Source organism: Myxine glutinosa, chromosome 8 (genome assembly GCF_964187855.1).
Source record: "Myxine glutinosa chromosome 8, kmMyxGlut1.1, whole genome shotgun sequence".
Lineage (NCBI taxonomy): Eukaryota > Metazoa > Chordata > Myxini > Myxiniformes > Myxinidae > Myxine > Myxine glutinosa.
The window spans coordinates 18,163,203-18,180,100 of NC_136268.1; the positions used below are offsets into that span (position 1 = coordinate 18,163,203).

The 16,898-nt window shown below is 43.7% G+C and overlaps 1 protein-coding gene across 1 annotated transcript in view; it reads left to right on the forward strand.

Annotated features, from left to right (window-relative positions):
- The window catches only part of LOC137432281 (myotubularin-related protein 5), a 128,969-nt gene that overhangs the window by 51,780 nt on the left and 60,291 nt on the right, over nt 1–16,898 (forward strand). Inside the window, exons 18-21 of the mRNA XM_068124082.2 lie at nt 358–504; nt 12,644–12,894; nt 13,090–13,262; nt 16,438–16,511. Of these exons, the coding sequence (XP_067980183.2) occupies nt 358–504; nt 12,644–12,894; nt 13,090–13,262; nt 16,438–16,511 (645 nt within the window). The remainder of the gene's footprint in view (nt 1–357; nt 505–12,643; nt 12,895–13,089; nt 13,263–16,437; nt 16,512–16,898) is intronic.

The window sequence follows — 16,898 nt, forward strand, 5'->3', positions numbered from 1 at the left end:
AATCACCTCCAGAAATCTCAGAAAAATGTCACCTAATAATGACCTGGATTTGGGAGGACGAAGACATGTCGACAAAAGCAGATAGTTTGACCTAACTTTAGGTCGTACGATAAAGCCTTGAGCTTTGGCCCTAAAGCAAAGGAAACTGGTAATGATGAAAGCTAGACCTTTTTCAGTCGAAGTTCAGAAGAGACATTGCAGGCTTTTTGTAATCAAAGTGGACAAAGACAGATTATTCAGATCTTGCAATTTATTAAATACCTGTGTTTTAATATATAATTTGCCCTTTTTTCTCATCTTTTTTACCCTTCACCATTCATTGTCTACCACTCCATAAACTCCCTGTTTATCTCGAAGAAACTCTGCCTGGGTGTCATCCAATACTTGTATACACGAGTCCAAGAACACCCAGTGTGGATGAATTCTTTCTTCTGGGAATATTCCTTCTACGACGATGTACAGCAAGACATCCGCGCTCTCTACCTTCCCAACGTAGACAAGGAGGTGAGAGAAACAGTTCTCATCGAGGGAGCAGTTTAATAATAATAATAATAATAATTCATTTATTTTGTATAGCGCTTTTCCAGAAGCCCAAAGGCGCTTAGACAGCGCCTTTGGACACAATCTTATATATAATGGAGTGTATGTATGTATGTGAGTTGTATGTGATGGGGGTGAGTTGCTTGAAGGATGAAGTGGGACAAATCGTTGTGGACCCAGATGGAATTAAAGGAAGATGGAAAAGATATATGGAAATGCTGTTGAATACAGAGAATGAATGGGATGGCAACATAGAGAGTAACCCAGTTTTAGGGCCGGCAGAGAAGATAACTGAAAAGGAAGTTGAGGAAGCGATAAAAGCAATGAAGAGTAGAAAAGCGGGAGAGGCGACGGGAGTTGTGGGAGATATGATGAAGGCAGCAGAAAGTTGGGGTGTGAAGAGAATGACAGAGATCTGTAATCTGGTGGTGAAAGAAGGCTGCATTCCAGTGGATTGGGAACTGAGTACCCTCGTCCCTCTATACAAGGGGAAAGGTGACCCTCTGGAGTGTGGCTCGTACCGAGTGATAAAGTTATTGGAGCATGGAATGAAGGTATTGGAAAGGGTGTTGGAGAGGAGGATAAGGAAGAAGGTGAAGATCGACGAAATGCAGTTTGGATTTATGCCAGGAAGAGGAACGACAGACGCGCTCTTTATTGTGAGGCAGTTGCAGGAGAAGTACATGGAGAAGAGGAAGAAGTTGTTTCTTGGGTTTGTTGATCTGGAGAAAGCATTCGATAGTGTTCCACGCGAAGTATTGACATGGGCATTGAGGAAGTTAGAAGTGGAGGAATGGTTGATCAGAGTAGTGATGGCAATGTACAAAAGAGCGCGCACAGCTGTAAGGACGAAGGACGGGAACAGTGGTGAGTTTGAGGTGAAGGTGGGAGTGCATCAGGGGTCGGTACTAAGGTCACTACTATTTGTAGCTGTGATGGAGGTGCTGGCTCAGAACGTAAAGGAGGGTTTACCATTGGAGTTGTTGTATGCAGATGATCTGGTGTTGATTGCGGAAAGTATGGATGGACTGAAGGAAAAGATGAACAAGTGGAAGGAATGTATGGAGACAAAAGGTCTGAAGGTGAATATAGGAAAGACGAAGGTGATGGCAAGTGGTAAAGCATGTGGTGAGGTGGAAAGAACTGGGAAGTGGCCCTGTGCTGTGTGCAGGAAGGGTGTCGGAGTGAACTCCATTCAATGTACAATGTGCGCTGAGTGGCTTCATCAAAAATGTAGTGGTCTGAGAGGGTCATTAACCAGTGTGGCAGCTACATTCAAATGTAAGGTGTGCACAGAGGGAGCTGCAGATGGAGGAAATGTTGAGTTGGATCTTGGAGAGGGCGTGAAGCTTGAAGGTGTGAAAACATTTTGCGACCTCGGAGACATGCTGAATGGAGAAGGTGGATCAGACTCGGCAACGGTTGCGAGAGTGAGATGTGCATGGAAGAAGTTTCGGGAACTGAGTGGCGTGCTGATGAGAGGGGAGTGTCGTTGAAGCTGAAGGGAAAGGTGTATGCTGCATTTGTGAGTAGTGTTATGATTTATGGGAGCGAGACATGGGTCATGAATGTAGAGCAGCAACGAAGGCTGGGAAGGGTGAAAATGCAAATGGTTCGGTGGATGTGCGGAGTATCGTTGAGAGAGAGGAAGACAAATGATGAATTGCGAAAGATGAAGGGAATAGAGCCTGTGATTGATGCTGTGAAGAGGAACAGGTTGAGATGGGTTGGTCATGTGTTGAGGAAGGATGAAAGTGACTGGTTGAGAAGAGTGATAAAAATGAATGTAGAAGGAAGTAGAGGACGGGGAAGACCGAGAAAGACTTGGCTAAAGATGGTGGAAGAATAAATGCGGGCAAGGGGGTTAACAAGGAGAGATGCAGAAAATAGGGCAAAATGGAGAAGATTGTCATGGGGACCTAACCCCGCAAGGTTAGGTTGATGAAGCCACTCAGCGCACATTGTACATTGAATGGAGTTCACTCCGGCACCCTTCCTGCACACAGCACAGGGCCACTTCCCAGTTCTTTCCACCTCACCACATGCTTTACCACTTGCCAGCACCTTCGTCTTTCCTATATTCACCTATATTCACCTTCAAGCAAGGCTAACCCCCGCTCCAGCAGGGAAATTGGCCTTAAAATGCATGTTGTTGTTGTTGTTGTTGTTGTTGTTGTTGTTGTTGTATGGATGGATGTATATATATATATATATGCAGTCACGTAAAAAAGTAAGTACACCCCATGTAAAGTTTTGTCTTTTTCAACATATTTCAACATGCAGCTATTTGATCTTCATTTCAACAATATTGATAGATAAAGGTGATATAATATAACAAATATCATGAAACATTTACATTTTGTAGTCTATTGTATAATTTAAATAAACATAAATGCAAATTTCACATGTGGAAAAAGTAAGTACACCCCTAAGAACGTCCTAAGCTATATATATATATTGTTGCGGATCTCAGCGCCGGCCTTTTCCCCTTACCAAGGGGGGATTAGTCCCCTTGTCTTTGACTAGCCGACGGGACCCGGAACCTATGACATCCCTCCCAGACAGCGCGAAGTAGGGTCGTAGGACTAATCACTAATACCTAAGTACTCGCGCCGCCCAGAAACGAGGAAATAAGCCCCGCCCGAATCACGGGTGTTGGTGGATACGCCGAGCGGTAGCGAACCCGTGACCCGAGCCGTTATCAATGACTAAACCCGATCCAAGCGGTTATTAATCGTGCCACGCTTACCCAATGGAGGAAATCACGGAAACGGTCGAATTTGGAAGAAAGGAATAACAAGGTTTATTTACACTTTGTACAATAATCAGAAGAAGAAAACACAGTGTAGTCTTAATCACAGTCTTAACTTATCCCTGGACAAACGGGCCCGTTCACACTCAGACACACTCACACGGGGTTTGCAGTTGACCAGGTCAGCACGTCCAGGGATGGCGTCCAGGCAGCTCGCTCTCCGGTCCCCAACTCGCACCGCGAAGCAGATGAAACAGACGGCAGGAGCTCTCCGCGTGTCGTTTTCGCGCACGGAGTTATTACAGGGCGAACGGTAGGGCTGGCTTTGGTGGTTACACTTGCGGCTGCGGCCGCGTACGTAATAAGCGAATAGTTAAATATGCGCTCACAATGCGCTTCTCGATCAATGCCTCGACAAATCCTTCCGATACTGTCGGGTGCACGCCGGTCCTCCGAATACTCCTCACACGAGTGCTCCGAATCAGTTCTCTCCAACAAGTCCTTCGTAAGCCCTCCTTGCAAGTCCTGTCGCATGAGTCCTTCGCATGCGAGTTCTGTCGCACGAGTCCTTTCAAGGGCTTTGTGCACTCGCTTATATAGCCTTGCCCAGCGAACCTTCCAGCACTTGCTAGATGCGCCCTTACCACACCCTATCGCGCCATGCCCTCGGAGTCCTGGTTGGCTGTTGGCTCTTACCGTCACCGCCTCTGGCGCGCTGCTTGACGCGGCCACACCTCGACCCTCGCGCTCCTCCCTCTTCTTAGGCCTACCTCGTGTTACCCGACTAGTTTCGAGCAAAACCAAGGGCAGCGAATGCTGCTGGCAGCCAAAGCGTAACAACCTTGAGGGATGCCAAATGGGGCGCGGGATCGAGTTTGCCCATAGATGAAAATGAAGGGTGGCCGCAAAATGAAAAGGACCTAAGCTCATTTCTTTACACAACGCAGATATTACTAGGGAAATGGCCTACTCTTACACATACTATGACATAACTAATACTCTACGTGGGCCTACGTGTTGCTTGTTGACTAACTATGGGGGGCAAACCTTTAACCTTTAATTATGTTATATGTACAATCTCAAAACCGCAACAATATATATATATATACATACACACACAGTCACGTGAAAAAGTAAGTACACCCCATGTAAAGTTTTGACTTTTTCAACATATTTCAACATACATCTATTTGATCTTCATTTCAACAATATTGATAGATAAAGGTGATATAATATAACAAATATCATGAAACATTTACATTTTGTAGTCAATTGTATTATTTAAATAAACATAAATGCAAATTTTGCATGTGGAAAAAGTAAGTACATCCTTGGCTCTAATAGGTGGTATTGCCCCCTTTGGCAGAAACAGCCTCAAGTAGGCGTTTCTTATAACTGTCTACCAGTCTCTGACAACGACTGGGAGAAATTTTTGCTCACTCCTCCATGCACAATTCTTTCAGCTGTGCGATGTTTGAGGGGTTTCTTGCATGCACAGCTCGTTTCAAATCCCTCCACAATATCTCGATGGGATTTAGATCCGGGCTTTGACTTGGCCATTCCAGAACCCTCCATTTCTTTCTTTTCAGCCATTCCTTGGTGGATTTACTGGTATGTTTAGGGTCATTGTCATGTTGCAAGGTCCACCTTCGGTTGAGCTTCAACTTTCCGACAGATGGCCTCACATTATCCTCAAACACCCTCTGGTACAATGAAGAATTCATAGTGGATTATATGATGGTAAGCTGCCCAGGCCCTGATGCAGCAAAGCTGCCCCAAACCATAATATTTCCACCACCATGCTTTACAGTTGGTATCAGGTCTTGTGGTCAAATGCTTTATTTGGTTTTCGCCAAACATGTCGTCTGGTACTGTGGCCAAATAGCTCTACCTTTGACTCATCTGTCCAGAGCACATTGCTCAAGAAGTGCTGGTCTTTGCCTCAGTGTTCATTGGCAAACTTTAGTCTTGCCCTGATGTTCTTTCTCGACAGCAAAGGTTTACTCCTGGCACACCTCCCATGTATAGTCACGTGAAAAAGTAAGTACACCCCATGTAAAGTTTTGACTTTTTCAACATATTTCAACATACAGCTATTTGATCTTCATTTCAACAATATTGATAGATAAAGGTGATATAATATGACAAATATCATGAAATATTTACATTTTGTAGTCCATTGTATAATTAAATAAACATAAATACAAATTTCGCATGTGGAAAAAGTAAGTACACCCCTACATTTATCACTACTTCAAATACCTAAAATTACAATCAGGTGCACCAGCTCAGGTGCAAATGATTAGAATTGTCAAACACATGAAAGCCCACAGAATCTTGTTTGTCACAGTCTGAGAGTCCTTTAGGTGCTTTTTTGCAAACTCCAAACGGGCTTTCATGTGTCTTTCACTGAGGAGAGGCTTCCGTCTGGCCACTCTGCCATTTCACCCAGATCGGTGGAGTGTTGCAGTGATGGTTGTCCTTCCTGAAGTTTCTCCCATCTCCACACTGGATCTCTGGAACTCAGCCAGTGACTATCGGGTTCTTGGTCACCTATCTTACCAAGGCCCTTCTCCCCCGATTGCTCAGTTTGGCCGGGCGGCCAGCTCTAGGAAGAGTCCTGTTTGTTCCAAACTTCTTCCATTTAAGAATTATGGAGGCCACTGTGCTCTTGGGAACCTTCAATGCAGCAGAAATTATTTTGTCGGCTTCCCCAGATCTGTGCCTCAAAACAATCCTGTCTCTGAGCTCTGCAGGCAGTACCTTCAACCTCATGGCTCGGTTTTTTTTCTCTGATATGCATTGTCAGCTGTGAGACCTTATATAGACAGGTGTGTGCCTTTCCAAATCATGTCCAATCAATTGAATTCACCACAGGTGGACTCCAATCAAGGTGTAGAAACATCTCAAAGATGATCAAGAGAAATGGGAGGCACCTGAGCTAAATTTCAAGTGTCTTAGCAAAGGGTCTGAATACTTATGTAAATGTGATATTTCAGTTTTTTTCTTATTAATAAATTTGCAAAACTTTCTAAAATCCTGTTTTCTCTTTTTCATTATGGGGTATTGAGTGTAGATTGATGAGGGAAAAAATGAATTTAAACGATTTCAGCATAAGGCCTGCAACATAACAAATTGTGAAAAAAGTGAAGGGGTCTGAATACTTTCTGAATGCACTGTACATCATACATACATACATACATACATACATACATACATACATAACATACATACATACATACATACATACATACATACATACGGATAAACACCGTTCTAGACGGCTTTGCCCTATGGGCTACGCTGTAAAAAAAAAACAGAGTATTTAACCATGGTCTCATCATGGTTTAAGGGTTATACTAGATCTGATAACCGGAGCAGACTCACTGACTGACAAACAGCACCGTTACAATCGCGTTTCGTGTTCGTTTGGGAACTGGCAAGGCTAATAATTCACCCAAACATTCCAACGTATATATATATATATATATACACTAGACGACCCATGACCCGTTGGGTCAATATCAGTTTGAATAGATATGAGAATAGAACTAAAGCGAACGCTGGACATCATCAGGGAGATTATTTGGGCCAGCAAGCCATAAGGCTCACCTCTCCAGCGTTCTAAATCACTTACCTGTGACACGTGATTTCGGCCCTTATCTCCGATCACGTTTTTTTTTTTTTTTTTTTTTGTAGAAAAAACACGCGACCCGTGGACTACCACGATTTTGTTGTCAGAGGACACTTCTGATGACGATGTTCTTTGTCGACGATCCTCCATTTACATAAACTCACACGTTCTCTTTCCTCTTCCCTCGACTGAGCGCCACATACAGCTGACCATGCTGGAAGACCGGTTTCTCCAGGTAGACCAGCACATTCTCCATAGTTTGCCCTTGCGCCTTATGGATCGTCATTGCGAAGCAGGATTGTATGGGGAACTGGCAGCGCTGCAAAGGGATATCCTCAGCTTCCGACAGATTTAGTCGGATCCGAGGGAGCATTACAGTTTCGCCTTCAAACGTTGAACTTATGATCCTCGCAACTATAATATTTCGAAGCATGTCCTCAACAATCATGCGCGTCCCTTTGCAAAGTTTCGGAGGGTCCAAGTTCCGCATCAAAATGATAGGGGATCCTTTTTTGAGCTCGAGGTTGTGCGGCGGCAATCCCGAGACTTCAACGGAATCTAGGAATTCCGTTGTGAAGTGCGTCGCATCAGTACCCTCAGTCACACTGTTGAACGCAGCATACTCCTTGCTAGCACCAGGGAACCTTGTGATGCATCTTGAATTGATGTTTCGCATCATATCGTTGAGGGGCACTAATATAGACCTTGCTGAAAAACCTCCATCGGATTGGCGAATGATGGATATATGGTATCGATGCACTCATCGAGCCCACTCGCTGTCAGCAGTATATCCTCTGGCAAATCTATCTCATCATCCGCATTTTTCTCGATTCTATCCTTGCCGATGTCGAGCAAAAATCTTGAAAACTGCCCACTTCCGTCGGTCAGTCGCATATTAGTTCTCAAGTGAAACATTCCAAAGCTCTGCCATAAGTAGGACTTATTTATGCACGCATTCTCAACGTCAGCATCACACCCTCTTTTCACCACGGGCAGAAGTTGACGGAAATCACCACAGCATATCGTCAAGATCCCTCCAAAAGGCTCGTCTTTGTCACCTACATCACGCAACGTGCGATCCACAGCCTCCAAACTCTCTCTCCTGATCATAGGACACTCATCCCACACGATGAGTTTTGTACTTCGAAAGAGGTCTGCGATAGTGGAATTTTTATCAATGTTGCATACGCCATCTTCCCTCGGTGTCAGAGGGATTTGGAACCTTGAATGCGCTGTTCTTCCACCAGGCATGAGGGTAGCAACTATGCCAGATGAGGCCACCGCAAGGGCAACTTCTCCACTCTCTCTCACTTTAGAGAGAATCAGGTTAATAAGAAACGTCTTCCCTGTGCCCTCCAGGTGCGTCAATGAAAATCATTGATGACTGATTCGTGCGGATGTTGCTATTCGCGTCCATAGACGTGAGGTGTGATTAGTTGTCCGCGTCCGTAGCGCCGTCGGAGGGTTGGTACGACATTCTTCCTGCAAATAGTATTGTGTTTGTGCTATCGTTTTGCCGATCATCAAATGACAAATAAATTACATTGTGAAAATTAAAGATTTCAAATAAACCTATTTAAAGTGTATGCGCATATAAATAATAAAAAAAATCGAAGAAATATCTCTCGGTAATTTCCTGAAACATATTTTACTTCCGGGTAATAATGTTGGTTGAAATAACGAAGATATATACTGTATGCCTGTTATTTTAGGCGGTGTATTTTCGTATATCAACGTGGCGCGATTTTTAAAATATATCTCTGCAATTTCCCGTGTGTGCGTGAATGTTCTCAATTATTTCTTTTACCGAGTCTAAAACCATCGATAAAAATGAAATCAGATGGAAGCGTTAATAATAAAAAAAATCGAAGAAATATCTCTCGGTAATTTCCTGAAACTTCCTGAAACTTCTTTCCTGAAATTTCCTGAAACTTCCTTCCTGAAAATTTCCTGAAAATATCTCTTGCCGATCATCAAATGACAAATAAATTACATTGTGAAAATTAAAGATTTCAAATAAACCTATTTAAAGTGTATGCGCATATAAATAATAAAAAAAATCGAAGAAATATCTCTCGGTAATTTCCTGAAACATATTTTACTTCCGGGTAATAATGTTGGTTGAAATAACGAAGATATATATTGTATGCCTGTTATTTTAGGCGGTGTATTTTCGTATATCAACGTGGCGCGATTTTTAAAATATATCTCTGCAATTTCCCGTGTGTGCATGAATGTTCTCAATTATTTCTTTTACCGAGTATAAAACCATCGATAAAAATGAAATCATATGGCGAGTTAGATTGAACATAAAGGCATGAGAGAGACTCAATGGCCTTGAAGAATGAAGATACAAGCCTTTCAGAATTCATTTCGTTCTATAAACAGAAACTTTCATTGGATTTTCTTCCCGTTTTTTTTCAACCGAGTCTAAAACTATGTTAGCGACTGTGAAAAACGAAATGATATATCGAATTTGATTTGAAATAAAACTGAGAGAGAGAGAGAGAGCAAGACACCACGGGCCTACAAAACAGGGCTCAAAGCTATGCGAGTTAATAAAATGGTGGATATTACTACTCTCTCAAAGGGGTTAGCCACGCCCCCGGACCGATCGAATGTTACACACAAACACGCAAGATTTCAATTTTATAATTATATAGATACTTGGCATTTAATATGGAATATTTTTTTGTGGGGGTGAACTTACTTTTCAAGATGTCTTAGAACCAAAAGTTCATTGGAATTATGTTGAAATTATTCTAGATTTTGTTAATGTGACCTTTAAAAGAAACAAAAACCACATTTGACATTTCGAAACAAATAAATTTATCCTTGAAAGTGATGTAAACTGATATCGAGCTCAATTCATGGACAGTTCTGTGTTAAACTTCTGTACGTTTTCCAGAAGTATCTCTTTATTTTGCACATTAACCAAAAAATATTTTAACAAAAACAAAAGTTAAATTACGACTGGGATTACAGACAGTAAAATTACAGTTCAGTACTTCGTGTAACCCCCACGGGCATTCAGGAGAGCGCGTACACGTTGAGGCATGCTGTTCACGAGATTTGCCAAGGTTTGGACAGGAATCGCTTGCCATGCAGTGACAATAGCCTGCTGCAATTCACGCACAGATGTCGGCTGCTGGTCCAAGTGGTCGATTTGACGCGTTAATTCTGCCCACAACTTCTCTATCGGATTCATATCCGGGGACATGGCAGGCCACTCCATATGCTCTACACCATGGTCAGCAAGAAAGTGTTGGATCATGCGAGCACGATGAGGCCGTGCATTGTCATCTTGGAAGACAAAGTTTTCTCGAAAGGCTGCATGAGCAGATGGAAGCAATGTTTCTTCCAGAATGGCCCTATACTTGAACTGGTTCAGGTTTCCATTCAGTACAACCAAGTCAGTTTTGCCCCCTGCATGAAAGGCAGCCCAAACGGTCACCTCACCACCTCCAGCTTGGACTCTTGGCACTATACAATCTTTGTTGTAGGCTTCATGCACTTGTCTGCACACTTGGACGCGGCCATCTTGACGATAGACCAGAAATCTAGACTCGTCACTGAAGATCACGTGATTCCAGTGTCCTGGCTGCCATTGACGGTGCTCTCTGCCCCACTGCAATCGGCGCTGGCTATGTTGCCTGGTCAGGCATGGCTTTCTCAGGGGACGCCTGGCACGATAGCCTGCTTGAACCAGTCGTTGCTTGACTAGCCTTCTGGATACAGGCACATTTGTCAGTTGCTGCCACTCAGCCCTAAGCCGATTAGCTGACTTGGTACGGCCATTGCGGACTAACCGGTGCAGCTGGCGATCATCCCTCCTTGTGGTTCTGCGGGGACGTCCTGGTCTCGGTATTGGAATAGGGACACCCCTCTGAGCATTTCGTTTCAGGATCTTTGACACCTGACCTTGAGTGATGCCATACTGCCGAGCAATAGCACACTGTTTCATGCCGTAATTTCGTAAAGCCACCACTCAATGACAAACAGCATTTTCGAGTTGACGGACTATCTCCAGAGGAAGCGGCAATAACCTTTGGAGACGTGCAGCAGTTTTTTTCCACTAATACAGAACGCAACAACCCTTGTATACCAGACTGTGAAGCCAATCATCAAATGCACCTGTCCGTACATTTTGCCACGCCACCTGTGATATAATCCTGTTGTTGACTTCTTGCTGCGACAGACAATCAGTGACATGGTTCTTTTAACAAATAAATCACCAAAGGGTAAAATAATCTCACCAGATTGATATACTGAGTTAAGAAAGTAAACCCAAGTCAAGAAAAAAAATATATTCCATATTAAATGCCGTCTGTATATATATATATATATATATATATATATATGTCATGTATAGTACGTCAATAATGGTTCGTACATGTTAAATTGTGTAAATATTATTAATTAACTTGTATGTTAACTTGCAGGATGCCTGTCATACACAGATAACCACCTTTATCGAGAGTAGAGATAAGTGTAGCACAGTAGAAGGTTCCAGAACATACAACGCCATGCTCAAGGATGTTTGGATGCGATCTTTGAGCACATAAGCCTTGCAGCATACCTAAAGCCACAGGCCGTGTGGGCAAACACACTCACGATCGGGTATGGCTAACTTTGACATAATCTACATTAAATGTACAGAATAAAATTGTAATTAAATTTGATGTAAAAATGCTGTGTTTGCATTAGACTAGGGCATGCCCGTACTATATATAAGCTAGGACGTGCCCGTACGTGGGTGCCCGTTCCTTGCAAAAAAAAAAAAACTGCAAAAAAAAAAAAAACTGCAAAAAAAAAACAATGGTTTGGTCCATTCGCAACGACCACAGAACCCCCCCCCCCCCCCCTCTATTTACATGAATGGTTTGGTCCATTCGCAAAGCCAAAGCGAACGACCACAGAACCCCCCCCTCTATTTACATGAATGGTTTGGTCCATTCGCAAAGCCAAAGCGAACGACCACAGAACCCCCCCCCCCCCCTCTATTTACATGAATGGTTTGGTCCATTCGCAACGGCAAAGCGAACGGCGAACGGCTAAATCGCCATAGCTCGGTAAGTACTTGTCCGATTAATTTCAAACCTTGAAAAGGCACATCCTCGGGTCCCCAGCAATATACCTGGCAAGTTTCAAGTATATCGGACCGGTAGTTGTCGAGAAACAGCGGTCACAGACAAACGTACAGACGTACAAACGTACAAACGTACAGAGATTACTGGAATTATAGATAGATAACCTTATCGAACTCTGCTTAAGGCTGATTGGGATGCAATTTTAAAGTTGGCCATCCGCACGGGTGCTTTATTAAAGTTGGCCTGCGTGTGGACTTGAGGACAAGTGCGTGCACACTCACAACACACAATTTAGAAATCGACAATTGCATAATTCGGATTTGGGGGGAGCGCAAGCAGGCCATGGTTGATATAAAATGATTCCGCCAGTTATTGCTGCAGGGTGGACCAACAGCACACCAAAGCATGCTCAGGAGATCCCACCACCAAAAACAAAACATCTTTATAATAGAGAACGGAAAGTAAATTGGCAGAGATAGTAGCCTAGAATGGATGAAGGAAGGATTTAAAATGTTTTAAATGAATGGATTACTCCCCCTGCCCTCCCGCCATAAAGCCCTCAAGATAATGTGCAGTGAAATCCACTCATTACTTTTCCCGGTTTTCTTGCCGGGTGATAATCAACAGGATCGGGAATGGTTACAAGATGGAAAGAGTCCCATGCTTGTAGCGGCTGAGGAGCTGCAGGCAGAAACAGGTGAAGGCGTCGGAGTAAAGCAGGAACAGGAGGAGGAAGGGATTGTGTTCAGTCAAGCAATACAATATGCCAACCGCATGCTCTGCCTGCTCGTCCCCCTTGACTCGTCTCGCCGTGGAGCGCTGCTACGGCCCAGCACTGGAGATGCTGAGAGTGGCAGCAACAGTGTACCGACCAACAGGTACAGGCCAGAGTGGAGAGGGACACGGTAGTTTACCTTTTGGAATTTACAAGATGATGTCCAGGGAATGCCTTTGGTGATCCAGCACATGGATGGCTCATGGCCGATGGCATTTTTGTGTTTGCCAAGTTGTTTGCTTTGTTAACCATTTTTTGTGTATTCAGATGTCCAAACATGTCAGCTGTTGTTGTTTAGCCTTGCAGGCAGCGTGACAGGGAGCATGGATTCCGAGAGTGGCTTTGAAGAGGCAGATGGGTCGGATACCGCAGGCTCTGTCACGCGCTTCATTTCACGCTTTGTAGACAAAGTTTGCACGGAGAGTGGAGTTTCTCCAGAACGCATTCGCAGTCTGCACTCCATGATTCCAGGTACTGCACAGATTTCCGGTCTGTTTATTAGGTCCGTTATCCTAATACAAAATAAGGCAAATCTCTGTATGTGTGTATGCAAATATGTATGTATGTACATCTGATATCATAGAAAAAAACAGGGCTGCTCCGATCTCCACCAAATTTTACAATGAGGAACATTAGCCTGGATGAACCCTGAAAATGTTACAGAATCCCAAAGGGAGCCGGTGTTTCCAGTTCCTGTCATACATTGTGGAGTACAAATGTCATCATCATTGTCGTTTCTGGAACTGGCATATTGATCAATATTATTCAAGCCTCACCGTAAATATCCTCTTTCGATGCAAATTTGCCTCAAAATTCTTTAGAGATGCAATTAAAGTGACTTCACAATTCACAATTAAAGTGACTTAAAGGTACCTGACAAATCTCACACTCTTACTATGTCTCTCCGAAAAGACCGACTGGAAAACCCTCCCATCCACTTTCTCAACAATCCTCTCCAAGAAGTTCTGTCGCTCAAGCTTTTGGGTCTCAATATCTGCCATGATCTTTCTTGGAAAAACCACATTGCCAAGCTGGCCTCTAAAGCCAGTCACCGTCTGGGCATCCTCCGTCGTGCGAAGTCCTTCCTTGGCACCCCTGAGCTCCTCACCACATACAAGGCTTTCATCCGCAGCTCAATGGAATACTGTTCCCCCCTCTGGGCTGGTGCTCCTGCCTCACACCTAGCCTGGCTTCACGCTGTTGAAACCAAAGCTTTCAGAATCATTGGAATCTCCTGCGATGAAACTAACTCCGAGGGCCTTTCACTCACTCACCGCAGGCAGGTTGGTGATCTTTCTGTCTTTTACCGACTCCTCTCCGGCCTTGCTCCCCCAGCTCTCTCTGTGCTCTGTCCCCCAAATATTCCTACAGGTTGCACAAGATGTGCCAGCAACCCTCTTATGGTTAAACTGCCAAAATCTAGGATCTCTGCTCACCTTCACTCTTTCATTCCTCTTTTCTCCCACCTCTGGAACAAACTCCCCCACTCCCTTCAATCCCACACCTCCCTTCAGGTCTTTAAAACAGCTGTTCATCACCATCTCTTATCTTCCCCCATCCAAAACCTTGATCTTTTCTACCCCCGCTAATTTTCACCCCAGATACACTTTTTTGAAATTCCAACTTCTTTCCTGGAAGTTCTTGCAGTGTCAATATGTTTTATACCTCTCCCACCTCCCCCCAAGCCCTCTCCCTCCCACAGTTCTCTCGATCTCCTTGCTCTCAAATGTTGTGTTTGTGTCCTTCCCCCTCTCTCCCCATATTGTCTACCGCTCCCCTTATTTTGTGTTTTGTGTGTCGGTTTGACTTTTTGTGTGATTAATGTTAGCTCTTTCACGAGCCTCGATCTTGTATTCAAAAAAAAAAGAAAAAAAAAAGTGACGTTTCTTCGAATCCATACAAGAAGAGAGATGTCTGTCTGTGCGTCGCCATATTTCTCAGAGATGGCCAAACAGATGTTCGTAAAACTTTCAGGGTTCATCATTGAGTGCCGGGGAGGGCTTTAGGCAAAATAATTATTTTGAAAATTTTGATTTAAAGAAAGTTTTTTTTGGGGGGGGGGGGGGGGGTTCTTTTTTATCGCACGATAGTGCCTTGGCCTTTGTCGCTCCGTGAAAAGTAATATTAAATGAACCCCAACCATATTCCTTAGTGTACCTTAATACGATTGATTTTAAACTTACGCATTAAGCACAATAGTGTTTGGGATTGCATTATTATTTACGAGCAAGTCGAACCTGTCACTTCATTGACGGGAATATTAAGAGAGTGGGGGGTGGGGGAAGGTGGAGAGGGGGGTAGGGGGAGGGAGGTGGAGAGGGGGGTAGGGAGAGGAGTGGGCGGGTAGTGGATTTAAAGCTCTTAAGGGATTTAAATCAAACTTGGTACAATTATGTTTAATGATGTAATAATGTGGTCAGAGGCATATCGGACGACGTCGCGATGTTGAAGTGTCATTCTAGTTACGACTAAAATGCGATATGCTCTAGAAACTCTTAACCTGAGCCGAATTTCAGAATTTAAACTGCGGAATCTATCTTAGCAGCAGTTCTGACTGCTTAAAAAAGTGTTAATTTGTCCATTTCGCACGTTCTTTGACATGCCTTCCTCTCCTTGGCCTCTGGAGAGTTGTATGGTGGTCCAAGGGGTTTGGAAAGAGGTCAGTCCAATGGGAGGTGAAGGGAAAGCAGTGTGAGGGATGGGGCGGGGAAGGGAAGGGAAGGCAGCGCCATATAATATGAGGGTTTGACAAACTTAACAACAGGCACAAAATAACAAAATAATGTCCATTACATTTTCTACATACAAATGAAAAAAGGATAAATTTAATTATAAAAATGTAACTGTCTCCAGACGTCCCATTCAAACAGAAGAGCAATACCACACATTACTTTCATACAGCACGTACCATTTGTAAAGAGATTATATCATGGGCTTCCCTTGAGGGATGCGACTCAAACTGCAGCTGTCACCATGATGTGTACCTGCTGTGAAACTGGGCCTCTCGAGGCGAAGGTTGCTTTTTTAACTTTTGTCAGATTTTACCAAGATAACGGAACACACGTTTATATATGTACTTAATTTACTTTATCACCTTGACATTGTCTTGAATGTCAGTTTGTAAATTTTATTTTCAAAAATGACAAAAAAGTCAATTACACCGCTGTCTACAATACCACATGGCTTGTAAACATTGGTTGATTAAGAACGGCTGGCTTGGCAAGCGATTAGTGATGTATACAGTGATTTGTAGGTGCAGTTTGTAGGTACTATATCATACAGAAACCATTACAACCTGTTTCAAGCCAAGACACTTTTTTGATTAGGCCCAATGGATTAAGCCCCCTGTGAGGTGAACGCGAGCTGACCAAGGGTAATGCCAGTTTTTGTTGCAATTTACTAAATCTGTTAATTATCTTCAGAGGTGGTGTTTAAATTTACCCCAACCGCACCCCACCCTCCTGGCTTCCCCATAGTATGCCTGCAAAGTTTTGGGCCACTAGGTTTCATGATTTTGGAGTTATGGTGGAGACACACACAGACACACACACTGACATTTGTTATTATATATTTATGTGGGAGGAGACAGGTGTGAATGGTGGGGTGCAGTTCAATGTGTGTGATTTCTGTGTTTGGCCTTTTCTAGGGAACGTCACAATGCACATGGAAAACCTGGAAGCTGTTCACAGGGAGAGCAAGAAGTTGCCGCCAGTTCAGAAGGTACCACACGTCTCTTGCATTGCCTTTGAGTTTGGATTGTAAATGCACACAGTTCATGCTGCACGCCCTCAAATGTATACCATTTCTCCAGCGGCGCTGTGTAATCGTAGAAGAAAGGCAGAGGATCGGCATTGTTTGACAATCGTACGTTCGTTCGTATGCAGCACAAGGCTGTGGGGTGGCACCATTGATTGAGGGTGTGGATGTGCCACTGATGCAATGAACTCTGCCGGTTAGGGCAATAATTTGTAAATTGGCCAGGGTACCAGCGATGGCTCACCTACTCTTTGCCAAGGACACCATGGGATCTTTAACGTCCACCAACGAATGCTGTCAGATGGGATGCCGGTTTAACATCTATCCGAGGGATGGCACCCGCATTGATAA